Raw genomic sequence first — 13,907 nt, 5'->3', positions numbered from 1 at the left:
ATGCCAGCCAAATGGTCATAAGGTGCCCTGTGATGTGATCCACATGGCCATGCCCAATTCCAACGTGCAGTAAGTACCAGAGCACTGCAATGCAAAGTGTAGCAGCAGCAGCAGCAAATCCAGACAAGCAGCAAAGGAGACGGGAAACTACCGCACATGGCGGAGTCAACCCATCAGGAGAATCTACATGCTACTAGTTGAGCTCCTTTTCATCCCCCATGAGGCCATGACCCCCATTTTAAAAGGCGCCACGCCAGTCATCAGATGGTAATAAAAACTAAAAAGGATGGCATGCAAATTCATTCATGGACATGCCACTTTCTACGCTTTCCTTCGTTCGTCCTCGATATCTTCGGCAGCATTTTTTAGCATCAGCATAAGCCTTTAATTTCAGCTTCATTGCTTGGCTTGCATCAGGACAGGACAGAGACGGACACCGGGACAGTGATGCCTTTGCCTACAGCCAAGTACCACCGCTTGCTGAAATATCCTGCCTGTGCTGCATCATAGACTCATGGTAGGAGGAGGATACTACAAAACAAACAAAATACCCAAATATCTTGCTTCACAAAAGTATATATGTAGCACCAAAAAAAAAGGCAAAATATCCCAAGTTCTGAATATAACGCAGCATGTCTCCAAAACTCAACAATATTTTCGGCAGGCAGTCTATTCATAGGGGAGGACAGAGGACACAACACAAGGATGATAGATAATGGAGCATCTTCTTCTTTTTGGATATAGACTCAGCTGAACCTGAACGAAGAGGCGTTGACTTGTGACCAAAAAAATGCTACTAGCACATGCATTACATAAGGTACTCCGTAGTATAATAGTGTTTGAGAACTGATCAACACCCAAGGTAGCCAGGAAATGGTCAACCTATGAGGTGTATCCATCATCCAGCTGGTGCAAGTCGGCAACAGATAAGAACAGGGAGAGAGAGGGAGACCAAAACATATGAAATATCCTTGCAGAAGAAAGAATGAATTTTTGTTGAATCCAGCAATAGCCAGCGATGAAAGAACTTTTGTTGAATCCAGCAATAGCCAGCGATGAAAGAACTTTTTGTTGAATCCAGCAATAGCCAGCGACGTGGTATCCATTGATGAATTGTTACAAACGCAAAGAATAGTGCCTACCACATTGAACTGAACACAACTGATGAATCGAATAGAATCATGCAAGGCATTTGCTACCAATAATGAAAGAACAGTTGATCCATCACCATTTCTCACAGAGACCTCAAGAACAACAATTCCCCACCTGCAATGCAAATTGCAAACGCATGGTCTGGTCTCTAATTAACAAAGAGAGAGGTAGAGTAGAGATGCTGCTCTCCTTCCATTTCCTTACTATGTATACTTACAACAACACCAATTTAATTTACCCTGTTCTACAAACTCAAATCCTCCAATTCCTTCTTCTCATCCTCCTCCTCCCTTCTTCTAAGTAGCAGGAGTAGTAGTATGGTAAATAAATACACCATGAATGAAACAAAGCAGCAAGCTTTTTGCAGCGTACTACTGTACTACAGGCAGAGAGAGAGAGAGAGCAATCATCATCATCATCATCTCTGCACCATGGCGTCGGCGGCATGGCCGTCCTCGAGTCTCCAGCTGGTGCTGCGGCTCCTGGACCCACCACGGCTGAAGGCTGCACTATGATCAGACGCGTCGTCGTCGTCGAGCTCAGGCATGGCGTGCGACCGCGATGCCGCCGACCCGCGTCCACCAAAGCAGGCGAAGACGTTTCGGAGGAAGCGGCGGACGGTGCCCCTGTCCGTGGAAGCCGTCTGCCTGGACCCCCAGGAGATCCGGCGGGGCGCGCCGGCGCCGCCGCTGTTGAACCCGCCGTCCATCTCCGTGTACACCACCGGCAGCTCGCGCTCCTCAGGCCTCCGCCCGCCCGCGAACCTCCCCACCGCGAACCCGCCGCCGGGGAGCCTCCAGATGGTGAGCCCGACCGTCGCCTCCTCCTCCTCCCCGGCTGCCCCAGCGTTGGCAGCGGCGCGCGGGGTGGCGTCGGTGGGCATCTCGTGGCGGCAGACGGGGCAGGAGTTGCGTATCGCGAGCCATGGCAGGATACAGTCGGCGTGGTAGATGTGCGCGCACGGCATCTCCCTGGCCTCAGCCCCGAGCTCGAAGGCCTCCTTGCAGACGGCGCAGTGCGCGTCGGCGGCGACGTGGGAGGCCCCGACGGACACCACGGGCATGGACTCGACGGCGGCTTTGGACGCCGGGGGCGCGTCGCGGGCGCGCGCGGCGGCGAGCCCGCCCGCCTCGATCTGCGCGAGCTGGTCTAGCAGACGCTCGAAGCCGGAACCCATGAGGAAGTCCGACATGCTGTCGGGGAGTGGGCGGAGACCTGACCCCGCGCCGTCGTCGTAGAACAGCTCGAAGGTGCTCCCGCCGGCGGTGGCGGTGGGGGAGGAGGAGCCGTCGGCGGCGGTGGTGGGAGGGGAGCGGCGGAGCACGATGACGGGGTTGAACGGCGAGGCGCGGGAGTCGGTCGAGCCGCTGGCGCCGCGGCGCGCGCGGCGGGGGCGGAGGTCGGCTGCTGCGGCGGCGATGTGGTGGTGGTGGTGGTGGTGGTGGTGGTGGTGGTTGTGCGCGCGGTGGCGACGGAGGTAGGCTGGTCGTGGTGGTGGTGGCGCGCCCATCTCCTCGAGGAAGCCGCCCCCGCAGGAAGGGCAGGCTGGGGAGGCGGGAGCGGCGGTGGCCCGCACGAAGCGGTCGCACTGGTAGCACCAGTAGGAGGAGGAGGAGGAGGTCGGGGAGTGGGTCGGGGAGGGGGAGGACGGCGTCGCCATCCGGGGAAGGGAAGGGAAGGGAAGGGAAGGGAAGGGCTCAGGTCAGCTCAGATCTGGGCGGGCGGCGCGAGAAGGGGAAAAGTCGAGGAGTCCGATCCAAGGTAGGAGGTGTTGGTTACTACTTAGCTTGATTCCCGACGCTGCTGGTTGGGAACAACGGCAGCTTCTGATCCCGAACGGCCGGACGCCCGGCGGTGAACTGGGAAAGGCTGGTTGCGGTGGCGGCGGAGGGGAAGAGGGAGGAAGAAGAAGGGTTGGTGGTGTGGGAGGACTGATTCCCCTTTGGGTGGGGTGGAGGATGGTGGGTGTGGGGAGGAGAAAGCAAAGGTTTTTAACCGGCGGAGGTGGAGGAGGAGGAGGTGGTGGGCCCAGCCGTGGGGGTGGTGGCGGTGGTCGTGGGAAGTTGCCTGGCTGCCTGACACGAACACGACGATGCCACTTGAGATTGGTTGATTGATGCAAGAAATACGAAATTATTAGTGGTTTTTTGTTCTCAAAAATTTTTTTGGAATTTTAGTAGTACTGGACTGTTTAGCTGATTAAAAAAGGAAAACGGAAAGAAAGCGCGTTGCGTTGAGACCAGACGCCGCGTTGAGGAAGGGGAGGAGGAAAAAAAGGGGGAAAGGGGAAACGGCCGGCGACGAGGACGCTGAATTCCACGGCGGCGGACGCGTTGGCGCGTGGCGAAGCTTCCTTCCCTCCTCACATCTCATCAACGACAACGGAAAGCTAGCTCTTTGTTTTTGTTTGTATTTTTCCACTCTAAGCCCTCCTCACATCTCAAATCTTGTAGCACATGCATGGAGCATTAAATATAAATACAAACAAAAACTAATTACACAGTTTACCGGTAAATCGCGAGACAAATCTTCTAATCTAGTTATTACTCCCTCCATCCCAAATTGTAAGTCGTTTGACTTTTTTTACACCAAATTTGACCACTCGTCTTATTCAAAAATTTGTGCAAATATAGTCAAATTTTAAGTCATTCTTGAAAAACTTTTATTAATAAACCAATACACAACAAAAAAAAAAGCGATATTTTGTACAAAACTTTGAATAAGACAAGTGGTCAAACTTGATATTAAAAAAGTCAAACGACTTACAATTTGGGATGGATTGAGTACTTTATAATTGGACAATGTTTGTCAAATAAAAACAAAAATGTCACAATGTCATTCCAAAAAATTTTAGATCTAAACAAGGCCTGATTCTCGCTTTTTTACTTCATTTGTTTTTTTAGCTTGTTTTGGATTTATTTACTTATTGCAAATCAACTAAGTAACCACACGTGCGGTGGGATGGGGCGGGGTGGTAGTAAAAAAAAAAAGCTCATACACCCGGCCACTACGCGCCCTGGACGCGCAAGCGCCGGCGTCATGTCAGCAGCTCGCTCACAGTCACAGCTGCTTTGACTCCATTTCAATGGACTCCTCTTCCATCCAACGTTACTATTTTAAGTTGTCCATACTGCAAAGCATCTAACCGGTTAGATTTTGAGTTGTGCTTTACACAGCATAAATACTATATTGTAATCCAATCCAAAGTGTGTGTAACGTAATACAATTCTTCTTTCATTGCAAAAAAAAAAAAAACCCCCTCCACCTCCGATTCAGTACAACCTTTCCATCACCTTTTACCTCCTCCTTTCACCCGCCTCTCGTCGTGATTTGTCCTTGTCCAAAAGGACTGGGGACATCAGTGTTGGCAAAAACACCCGTCTCTTTGATGACTCCTCTCCTCCTCGTTTCCTCACACTTTTGATGTCGTAGCAGAGGTGGGCAATGCTCGACCAACTCCTAGTTCCAGTGGTTCGCAGAGCTTTTAAGTTTTAACTGTTGTCTGGAGGCTTATTACCAGGTACGTACTATGTACCTATTGGATTGATGGTTGACACATGTGGTGTAGTAGTCTTGAACACAAACATGTAGCTCGTGCGTGCTTTTGCATGGTCAGTTCAGGGGGGGATGGGATCCGATGACGCAATCCAATAGGACACTCAACTCTGTTAACAGAGGTCGGAATTTTTAATTTATAAAATACAGACAATTGATCTCGCATTGATGCACCAGTTATGACAAACTAAACAGACTACGGCGGCGCAATGCCAAGTTAAACACTTCTTTATGAACACATTAATTTTGTAAATATCATAAAAAAAAATCATAAGCCCCTGAATTGCAAAGAGCACCCAACAAAGATCCACGGCCGGAGGAGTCAGTCTCAACTCAAGGCCAAACGGCCATAGGTTGCATCTGCCATGACGACGGTGACGTGGACGTGCACATACTACTGTGTACTACGAGTACAGCAGGGCAGGGATGCCGACAGGTTCGGATCTGCACGCATGCCTCTCATGAGAGCCTTGTTTAGTTCCCAAAAATTTTGCAAAATTATTCAAATTTCTCGTCACATCAAATCTTTAGACGTATGCATTGAGTATTAAATATAGATAAAAATAAAAACTAATTGCACAGTTTGATCGAAATTGACGAGACAAATCTTTTGAGTCTAGTTAATCTATAATTGGACAATATTTATCAAATACAAACGAAACTGCTAATATTTTTATTTTGCAAAAAATTTTGGAAGTAAACAATCCAGTCGCCACTTTGCTTGACCGGCGACCACACTGGTCTGCAGCATACAGCACTTCTTCGCCCATCAGGTCTTCTCTACAACCTGAATATTTCTTATAAAAAAATACAACGTGAATACTTTTCAGGAAAAAAACTATTTTTCTATGTGAAATTTAACTAATCCATGTATTTATTTATGTACTGAAACAAACACGGTTTCTACGGAACTTTTGTGCGGGACCCTGGGCGCTGCTAGCTGCTTCAACTCGCAAGAGAAAGAGACATTTTGGGCGGATTGTAGGAGGGCCATTTCCGTCACGCGACGCCGCCAAGAGTCCAAGACGCAAGACCCAGCCCTGCCTTCGGATTCTCCTCTCTTCCAATACCTATTTTAGCAGCAAATTAAACGTAGCTCAGCTGTTTGGATTTTTATGGTGAAACTTACTTAACCACCCGAGTTCAAATAGTCAACTTGATATATATATATGCTACTATTTTTTTTTTCTTTATTAGTGTTTGCACGTGGACCAAATGCGGATTTTCTTTCTTAATTTTCCATTGAACTGTCCCTTCTAATACTAGGTAGCATATTACCTTTGTTTTTAGAGCTGGATAACAAGCTAGCTCGGTTCACTGTGACTCGTTAAGAGAATGAGTTAAAATTCTTAACTTGACTTAGCTTGTTTAGCTCGTGATGAAAGCTAGCTCACTAACAGTTGCAAGTATTAATTATATAGATTAAAAATTACTACTAACTTGTTATATGCAACCATAAAGCAAAAGAGTAAGTTACATAAAATGCATATATATAGCATATCAATTATAAACTTCAATAACATGCATATATGTATATCACAACATCAACTTAATTAATGAATTGTTGTATTCTTTTGGTTGATTGGCTGTCGAGCTAGCTCATAAGTCAACTTAAGCTGGCTCATTAACTTAAAAAGCTAAAGTGCTAGCTTGGCTTGTTTGATTTGGCATGATATCTTATATTCCATTTGGCAAGGAAAATGAAAAACTCCTCTACAATCTCTGTAGTCTTACCAATTACTAGATTATAAGAAATGTAAATGCGCACACAGGAATATAGGCCTATTTCTAGCAAAAATTTCCTTACCTGAAATGATAATATGTGTTGAATTTCTTATTATCAGAACTTGTAAAGTTGGGTTCTTAAACCCCCTTTTTGCATGCATATTTGGGTTTGTTTGTTTTGCTCCAGGCAAAACTGCCTGTTACAAGCATCCATTCATGTGCATGTAATTTTGGGCGCCTCATGGTCAGGTCATCATCGTCTGGTTGGAAGTGCATGAAGCTAACAAGCCCATTATACATTTGGAAATACGGTGGTGCATGCTACAATTACAAATGAATCTAGGCCCCAGTTCAGTTCTGAGTGTGGTGGTTGGCATTGTTTCCTGTTTAATTAATTATTAATAGCGGTTTCTTCTTTATATTTTTGCAGCAGGCCTGCTGTCTGGTTACTGTTTTGAAACATTATTGCCTTATTAATTAAGTTAAGATGCATCTTTGAAGTTTTTAATAAAATTCCAGTGGTGGCCTGACCCCTCCCGTTCTCCTATAAAAGGAAAAAGAGATGGCCGTGCATGCAATTGGAAATTGTTGTTGGCAAACTTTCATTGTCCACCAATGAAACAAAGGAAAGAAAAAAGTCGCCAAGCTGATTCTCTATATGCTCTTCTTACCGGCCGGTACAGTTTGGTCTCATCTACTATATCTGTTTCTGTCTATTTATACACGTGTGACGATCGAGTGTGACATATAGTATATGTGATGATATGATTCAGTCAAATAAAGCTATAATATAAGCTGCCAAAAGCTATCCCAGTTGCTGATGGCTTTTCCATGCATCTATGGACCATGATGGACCTGGCTGCCGGCTGGTTGGATGATAGCTACCACCAATGCGAGTCAGTTGCCTGATGAATCCTGCTGCTGTACCTCGACAGTGTCTTGACATTTCGAAAACGTTAAAAACTTCAGGCATCATCAATAGCACTGCATTATTTAGTTTAGATTTCTGTTCACAAATCACAATACTTAAAAATAGTTGTTAAATTTGAAGGATGGGTAAGCTAAAGCTGTACTGAAGCACGCTGTTTTTCAGACTGTCTACGGGTGTTTTTTCAGACTGTCTGCAGCTGTTTTCTTTTTTCTTTCAGACCGTGTCTGCAGAAACTTGTATGTTATTATAGCCTACATTTAATTAGCAGTCTTTCCCTTGAGTAATGAAATAATGCAGAAAGGAGAGGCTTGAGGGGAATTATAATAGTTGATTATGAGAATATAGACTCTATGCTTATCAATAAACTATATATACAGTCAAGTGCAGGGTCATGTTTCTTTGATTCGCAAACTGCAGGTACAGTATCATATTTGGATTCTATATATAGCTGACAATTAAGTCTTGCTTTATCTATAGTGGTTTTTGTTAGTTCAACTCTCACCATAAAGTGTTGGCGACGTAGAGAGGCCAAGTGCTGAGTGCTGACCTTGCCACTGCCAGGAAGGATGAGTGCACGGAACAGAATTACACAGAAGTCGCGATTCAACAAATTATGCTCTGATCCTGATCCAACTAAATGATGACGTGGCAGGTTTAAATTATTTTTGAGGTGCAGTGCAAAACATTATTGGGGAGGTGCTGTGGAAGGAACAGACATTGGCGGAACAAATATTTAGGAGAGCCCCCATCAATAGAGAATTTTGAGGGTCTTATATTTTTAGGGAACTCTCGGAGTTGCTCTTATCACAATCAATCCAGCAGATAGGTCTCTTGCTATCATGCACTCAATAATATTGTTAGAGAGAAACATGTTCAGAGACATGCATCTCAAGATGATTTTGAAGAAAGAGCGTTCCAGTGGTCCTTCACTCCCTCCTAAGCCTATATGACAGCGCTTGTTCGGCAGAGCTTGATCTCGAAACCAATTAGAACAAGCGATTATCAAATAAACCTCGCTCCAAAGTCTCCTGTGCCCATATGAGTTACAAAAGACATGGTTCGGAGTTCAACACTCTAAGACAGGTTGGAAGGCATGGTACAATTACCATTATTATTGGATTATCTTCGAGCTATAAGTCACCTAATAATTGACCACGCAAACATGTTTACTAATCATACTAGCTTTATGAAGAAAAAGCAGGCTATGGAATGCTTTGGTACAGTGTTTATTCTGCACAACGTACAATTTGGAGTATATTATAGCGTAGTTTAATTTAGCAAAGCTTTGACTACTTATATACAGGAGTGTATTAATTAATTTGTGACATAGTAGCATTGCAAGCGAGACAAGGACGTTTTGGCGCTCTAGGTCGGTCGTCGGGCACTTTCACATAAATAGTCACGCTGTCCTGCTAGTTCCTTGATTGGAGGAAAATTAAATAATATAATTATACACCTTTGTACGCTATGTGTTTTTTTAAGTATGGTGTCTTCTATATATGTGCATACATGAAAAAAAATATGGATGTGCTTAACCACTAAACTGGCCTGTTGCGTACTTTAATTTCTTGCCCTGCACCTGCACAAAATGCTTAGTGTGTTTGGCAATTATGTGAAATTACAGGGTATGGAAATTAGTTGTGTGAGTTGACGAAGAGAATTAAGATAAGAATTTGATTTTTAGTCTCGATGTCTTTGTTTGGTTCGTGTATGGAAATGAGAGAGAGTTGAAGAGAGGATTCATAACCCTTTTAGTCCGTGTGTGGGGTTTTAAGCATAAGATTATATGATAAATCATGATTTATAGTGAGGACGAATTTCTCTTGGACCAAAACTATAAAAGCACTATTTCCACTCAATCATCATCTCTCTTATTGGAAAGTGACCGATGGAAGTTGGGCCTCTAAACTGTCGTTTTCTTCCACTTAGGTCTTGTTTGGGACTGCTCCATCAACTCCACTATAAGCAACTTCACAAAAAACTAGATTTTCCAGAGTATCTATTTAGATGCTTCATAATGAAAATCTGAAATTGATCCTCGACTTCACCTTTTTTCTGAAGCCTAGTTCATAGAGTTGTACCTATTTGACTAAGAGCATCTCCAACAGTTATGTAATTGGAATTTGCCATTTGTTGGAGTTTGCCAAGTCCCTAAACGTTTTGCCAAAGGAAAAATAAGTTCATCTCCAAGTGTTTGGCATTTTTGACTTGGCATTTCCCAAAATGTGGACCCAACTACTTTTGTCCGGGAATCTTTCATATTCGCGGAAAATTCTCTTGCGCGTCGCGTGGGTGCTTTCTTTTTCGCGCGTAATTCTTTCGCCCGTCGCCGCCAATTCTCTCGCGCGTCGCACGGCCGTGTTCATCCCGCAAGTCCACGACCGCTTGGTCCAGGTCATCGAGATCCGATCGAGGCAACAGTCCCAGGTAGCACTGCGGCATCCAGGTCCCAAGGCTTCCGCAAGGAGGGCTTCGAGGTCGCCAAAAGAGGTCGCTGCTTGATCCAGGCCGACAACATCTGCTCGAGGTAGCCTCGCGTCGCTGCAAGAAAAGGAGGCGGCGATGGATCTCCTTCGTCCCCGCGCGAAGAAAGGAGGCGGCGCACGAAGAAAGGAGGCGGCGCGCGGGGGAAAGAAAAGAGTCGCGCGCGGGAAGGAGTCGTCTCGCGGGAAACTACCGCGCCGTGGGGAGTACGGGCACGACAAGGAGTCCAAGATTCTCGGGATATCAAAATTGCCAAGCCATTGTGCGCAAAAATGTCAAGTTTGGTCCATCAAATGCCAAGTTTGCCAAAATGTATAAGTCCAATGCAAAACTGTTGGAGAGCAATTTTAAGGTTTTTGGCAAATTTTAAGAATGCAAAGTCTAATTGCATAACTGTTGGAGATGCTCTAACGGAGCAAAGCTAAACAAAGCAGAGCGAAGCAGTTCTAAATGGTCCCTTAAATTGCTATCACTCCCATAATACAAATAGAAGATCTACAAACTCCTATATATAAGGACCTGTTTGGCAAAACTCTGGCTCCTCCAAAGACAGCTCCTGTTCTGGGCCCCTCTGAAAAAGCTAAAGGCATTTTTTAAAACGTTTGGCAAAACGACTCCTCTAATAGATGAAAGATGGCAAATGTCTGTAATACCTGCACTTATTATTTTACTACGGTGTACATCTAGTTGAACCTAATCTAGAAAAAATAGTTTTACAATCTTTTGATACTTCTGTGATTTATTACCTACTCTCTTCATCCCAAATTATAAGTCGTTTGACTTTTTTAACTTTAAGTTTGATCACTCGTCTTATTCAAAACATTTGTGCAAACATAGTTAAATTTAAGTCATTTTTGTAGAACTTTTATTAATAAACCAAGCCACGACAAAAGAAGTGATATTTTGTACAAACTTTTAAATAAGACGAATGGTCAAATTTGGTATTAAAAAAGTCAAACGTCTTATAATTTAGGATGGATTGAGTAGTTTACAAGTTGCAGGTGAATTGATCCATTCTTGGAGAAGCTAACAATGGCTTTTGCATTTGGAACCTGATCTATTTCAAAATTAAATGGAGCCATTCTTTATTTTGTCTCTCTTTTGTATTTTTGCATTAAAAACCCTGTCTTTTCTCCTATTCTTGCTAGCAACTCCTCTTTTCTTTACATAACGCAAGAAAATCTGCTGGGCTCTATTAAGGATGGAGACGGTGCTCCAAACGGTTATCCGTGGTTCTTCTCTGGTGTAACTAAATGAATTATATTTAGTTTATTTAGTTACATTAGTGAACAACCACAAGTATCTATTTGGAGGACCATCCTCATCCTTAGGCTCCGCTCAGCTTGCTATGACACTATGTTATTTCGCGCCATGCATGGGAAAGTAGCCGTGTGTTTGGTTGGAAGGTTGAGACCACCCTGGATGGGTTCGACCCACTTTTGGGGTGTTTGGATGGGGGTTGAGGAAGGGATGGGTTGAACCCCAAAGGAATATTCGCTGATTATGCGGGTTGGGCTCGTTCGCCAGATTTTGACGGACGGAGCCGCTCCCGTCGGGTTGGCCTCGTTCACGTGTCGTCTGTTCACACCCCCCAGCACCACCTTATCCCTTCAACCCCCAACCTTATCCCTTCAAGCAGAGAGGAGCCCGACGCGGCCCTTCATCTTCGACGCCTGCCGAACGCCCGACGCCGCCCCGGCCTCTGCACCACCCACGGTGCGCCGGTCTCTCCACTGGCCGCGGAGGGTGTTTCAGGGATTGCTGGTCATGCTACTTGGGCTCCCACTTGGTCAGCCTACATGCTTGAATACCTTGCAAATTTAGTGGTTAGTGGCACCAAGACTTCATCCATCTTCAAGATGGTTCACTACAATGGGTGTGCAAAGGCTCTCCAATAGAAATTTGGCATTGTGCACAGTGGTGACCAGGTTAAGAACCACCTTAAGACATGGCAAAAGAAGTTTCGTAAAGTATGTGACCTTCGTGGGTTGAGTGCTGCTGGTTGGGATGAAGATACCTACACTATAACTCTTGATGATGAGCACTACAACAATCATATTAAGGTATGTTGCTGAATTATTAGTTCTCACATATATATAATTGCTGAATTATAATTGTTCAATTGTAGTGGCTGAATTATAGTTGCTAAAATTGTACATATATTGTAGGATCACAAGGGTGATGCTGATTTTCTAAACAAGCCTATTCGACACTTTGTGGAGATGAACACAATATTTGGGAGCACCATGGCTACAGGCAGGTTTGCAAAGGACTCAAGTGTGCCTCTAGGTACATAGGAAGAAAGTACAGATGACTGGGACATCGAGGCGCAGAGGATGGAGGTGAGTGATAGGAGTGCAACTCAAGATGACAATGCGGCGACTTCATCAGCTAGCAAGGCCACGAATCCTAAGAAAAAAGAGAGCCATGACTGACCAAGATCCATTGGTGGCTGCAATTAAATGGGGAAGTGTCAAGTTAGCCAAGGCGACAAAGGAAGCGGGAAAATCTAACAATGATGTGCCGTCTAATTTGTATGACAACGTGATGGGTATGCCTGTTTTCAATTCCACTCACTTATCCTTCTACCATTCCTACTTGGTCCAAAATCCTCACATAGCAAGAGCTTTCAACTCCTTGCCTTTTGAACATAAACTCAACTGGGTTGCAAAGCACATTGCTGACAACTGCCCTGATGCTCCTAACAACTTTCCTGATCATAAGGGTAAGTTGTAATCATGGGATGCTTCTTTTGTTAGTACCACATAGAACTTTATATTTGTGGTCTAAGTAAGCTTGTACCTTGCTATTGAAAGCCTTGAACTTGCTATATATTATGTAAGGCTTGAACTTGATGTATTGTGCAAGCATCAGACTGATATTCGTGTGTAATGTGCCTATGGATATGGCCTAAGACTTTTATTTTTAATATGACAAAGACTTTTATATGTGACTATTATATTATTTTGCCTCTTGTTCCTTGATGACAGTGGAATCATATGAAATATTGATATGTGTTGAGCACAAATTATATGTTGGTTGCTCAAATGTTTGGAGTTGCTAATAAAATTAACATGTGTGAGAATTATATAAAATATTGATGATGAAACAATGGGTGTGCATTATATATTTGGAGGGTAACCTCACCAATTCAATGGAAAGGTGACCACATCCAGATTTTGATTCAATCCATCCATCCAAACAGAAAATGGGATGGATCCAACCCCAACTCATTCCTCCAACCAAACAGAAAATAGAGCGAACCCATTCTCACAACCAAACAAGTGAAGAGTTGGAGTCGTCCCTAAAACGTGGATTGAAGTCATTCCAACCCACTAATCCCGCAACTAAACACACGGTAGGAGCCCAGAGAAGCTTTGTTTTGGTGGCTCCATCGGCACAGTAGGAAAAAAAAAACTTCGGCTCCTTTTGGCTCCGCTAGCGAAGCTATTCTTCTGATTACCATTTGACAGGACTTGGATAGGAGCTGAAGCTAAAGTTGCTCGAAAGCCCTGCCAAACGGTCTCTAAGGACACTCACAATGTAGACTCTATGATAGAGTCTAAAGTTATTTATTATCTCGAACAATGTGGACTTAGAGTCTAAATAAGACTTGGAGTCTTATTTTTTCTACCTCTTTCTTCAATAAATATGCTGCCACATAAGCAAAATATCATAAATAATATGTAATTAATTGTCTTGTACTCTGTAAGGGCACTCACAATGCAGACTCTATCATAGAGTCCAAAGTTATTTATTACCTCGAACAATATGGACTTAGAGTCTAAATAAGACTTGGAGTCTTATTTTTTCTACCTCTTTCTTCAATAAATATGCTGCCACATCAGCAAAATACCATAAATAACATGTAATTAATTGTCTTGGACTCTATGATAGAGTCTTTCATTGTGAGTACCCTAATAGTGTCTTGCATTGTGAGTGCCCTAACTTATTTCTTCCTTGCCCCGACTAAAAGAGCTGTTACTGTTTTAAATTGCCGGTACTCCTCAGTACGGCCGGATCGATGGATGAGTGAGTGGTTGGAAATTGGAATGTACGT

The 13,907-nt window shown here is 44.2% G+C and overlaps 1 protein-coding gene across 1 annotated transcript; it reads right to left on the bottom strand.

The window, feature by feature from the left end:
* Window positions 1,192–3,311, bottom strand: LOC8067315 (probable E3 ubiquitin-protein ligase RHC2A). The gene has a single exon (XM_002439085.2). It carries the CDS (start codon window positions 2,810–2,812, stop codon window positions 1,571–1,573), a length of 1,242 nt encoding a protein of 413 aa, XP_002439130.1. The 5' UTR covers window positions 2,813–3,311; the 3' UTR covers window positions 1,192–1,570.

The sequence above is a fragment of the Sorghum bicolor genome, chromosome 9 (genome assembly GCF_000003195.3).
Source record: "Sorghum bicolor cultivar BTx623 chromosome 9, Sorghum_bicolor_NCBIv3, whole genome shotgun sequence".
Classification (NCBI taxonomy): Eukaryota; Viridiplantae; Streptophyta; class Magnoliopsida; order Poales; family Poaceae; genus Sorghum; species Sorghum bicolor.
This window is presented reverse-complemented; position numbering and strand designations above follow the sequence as displayed.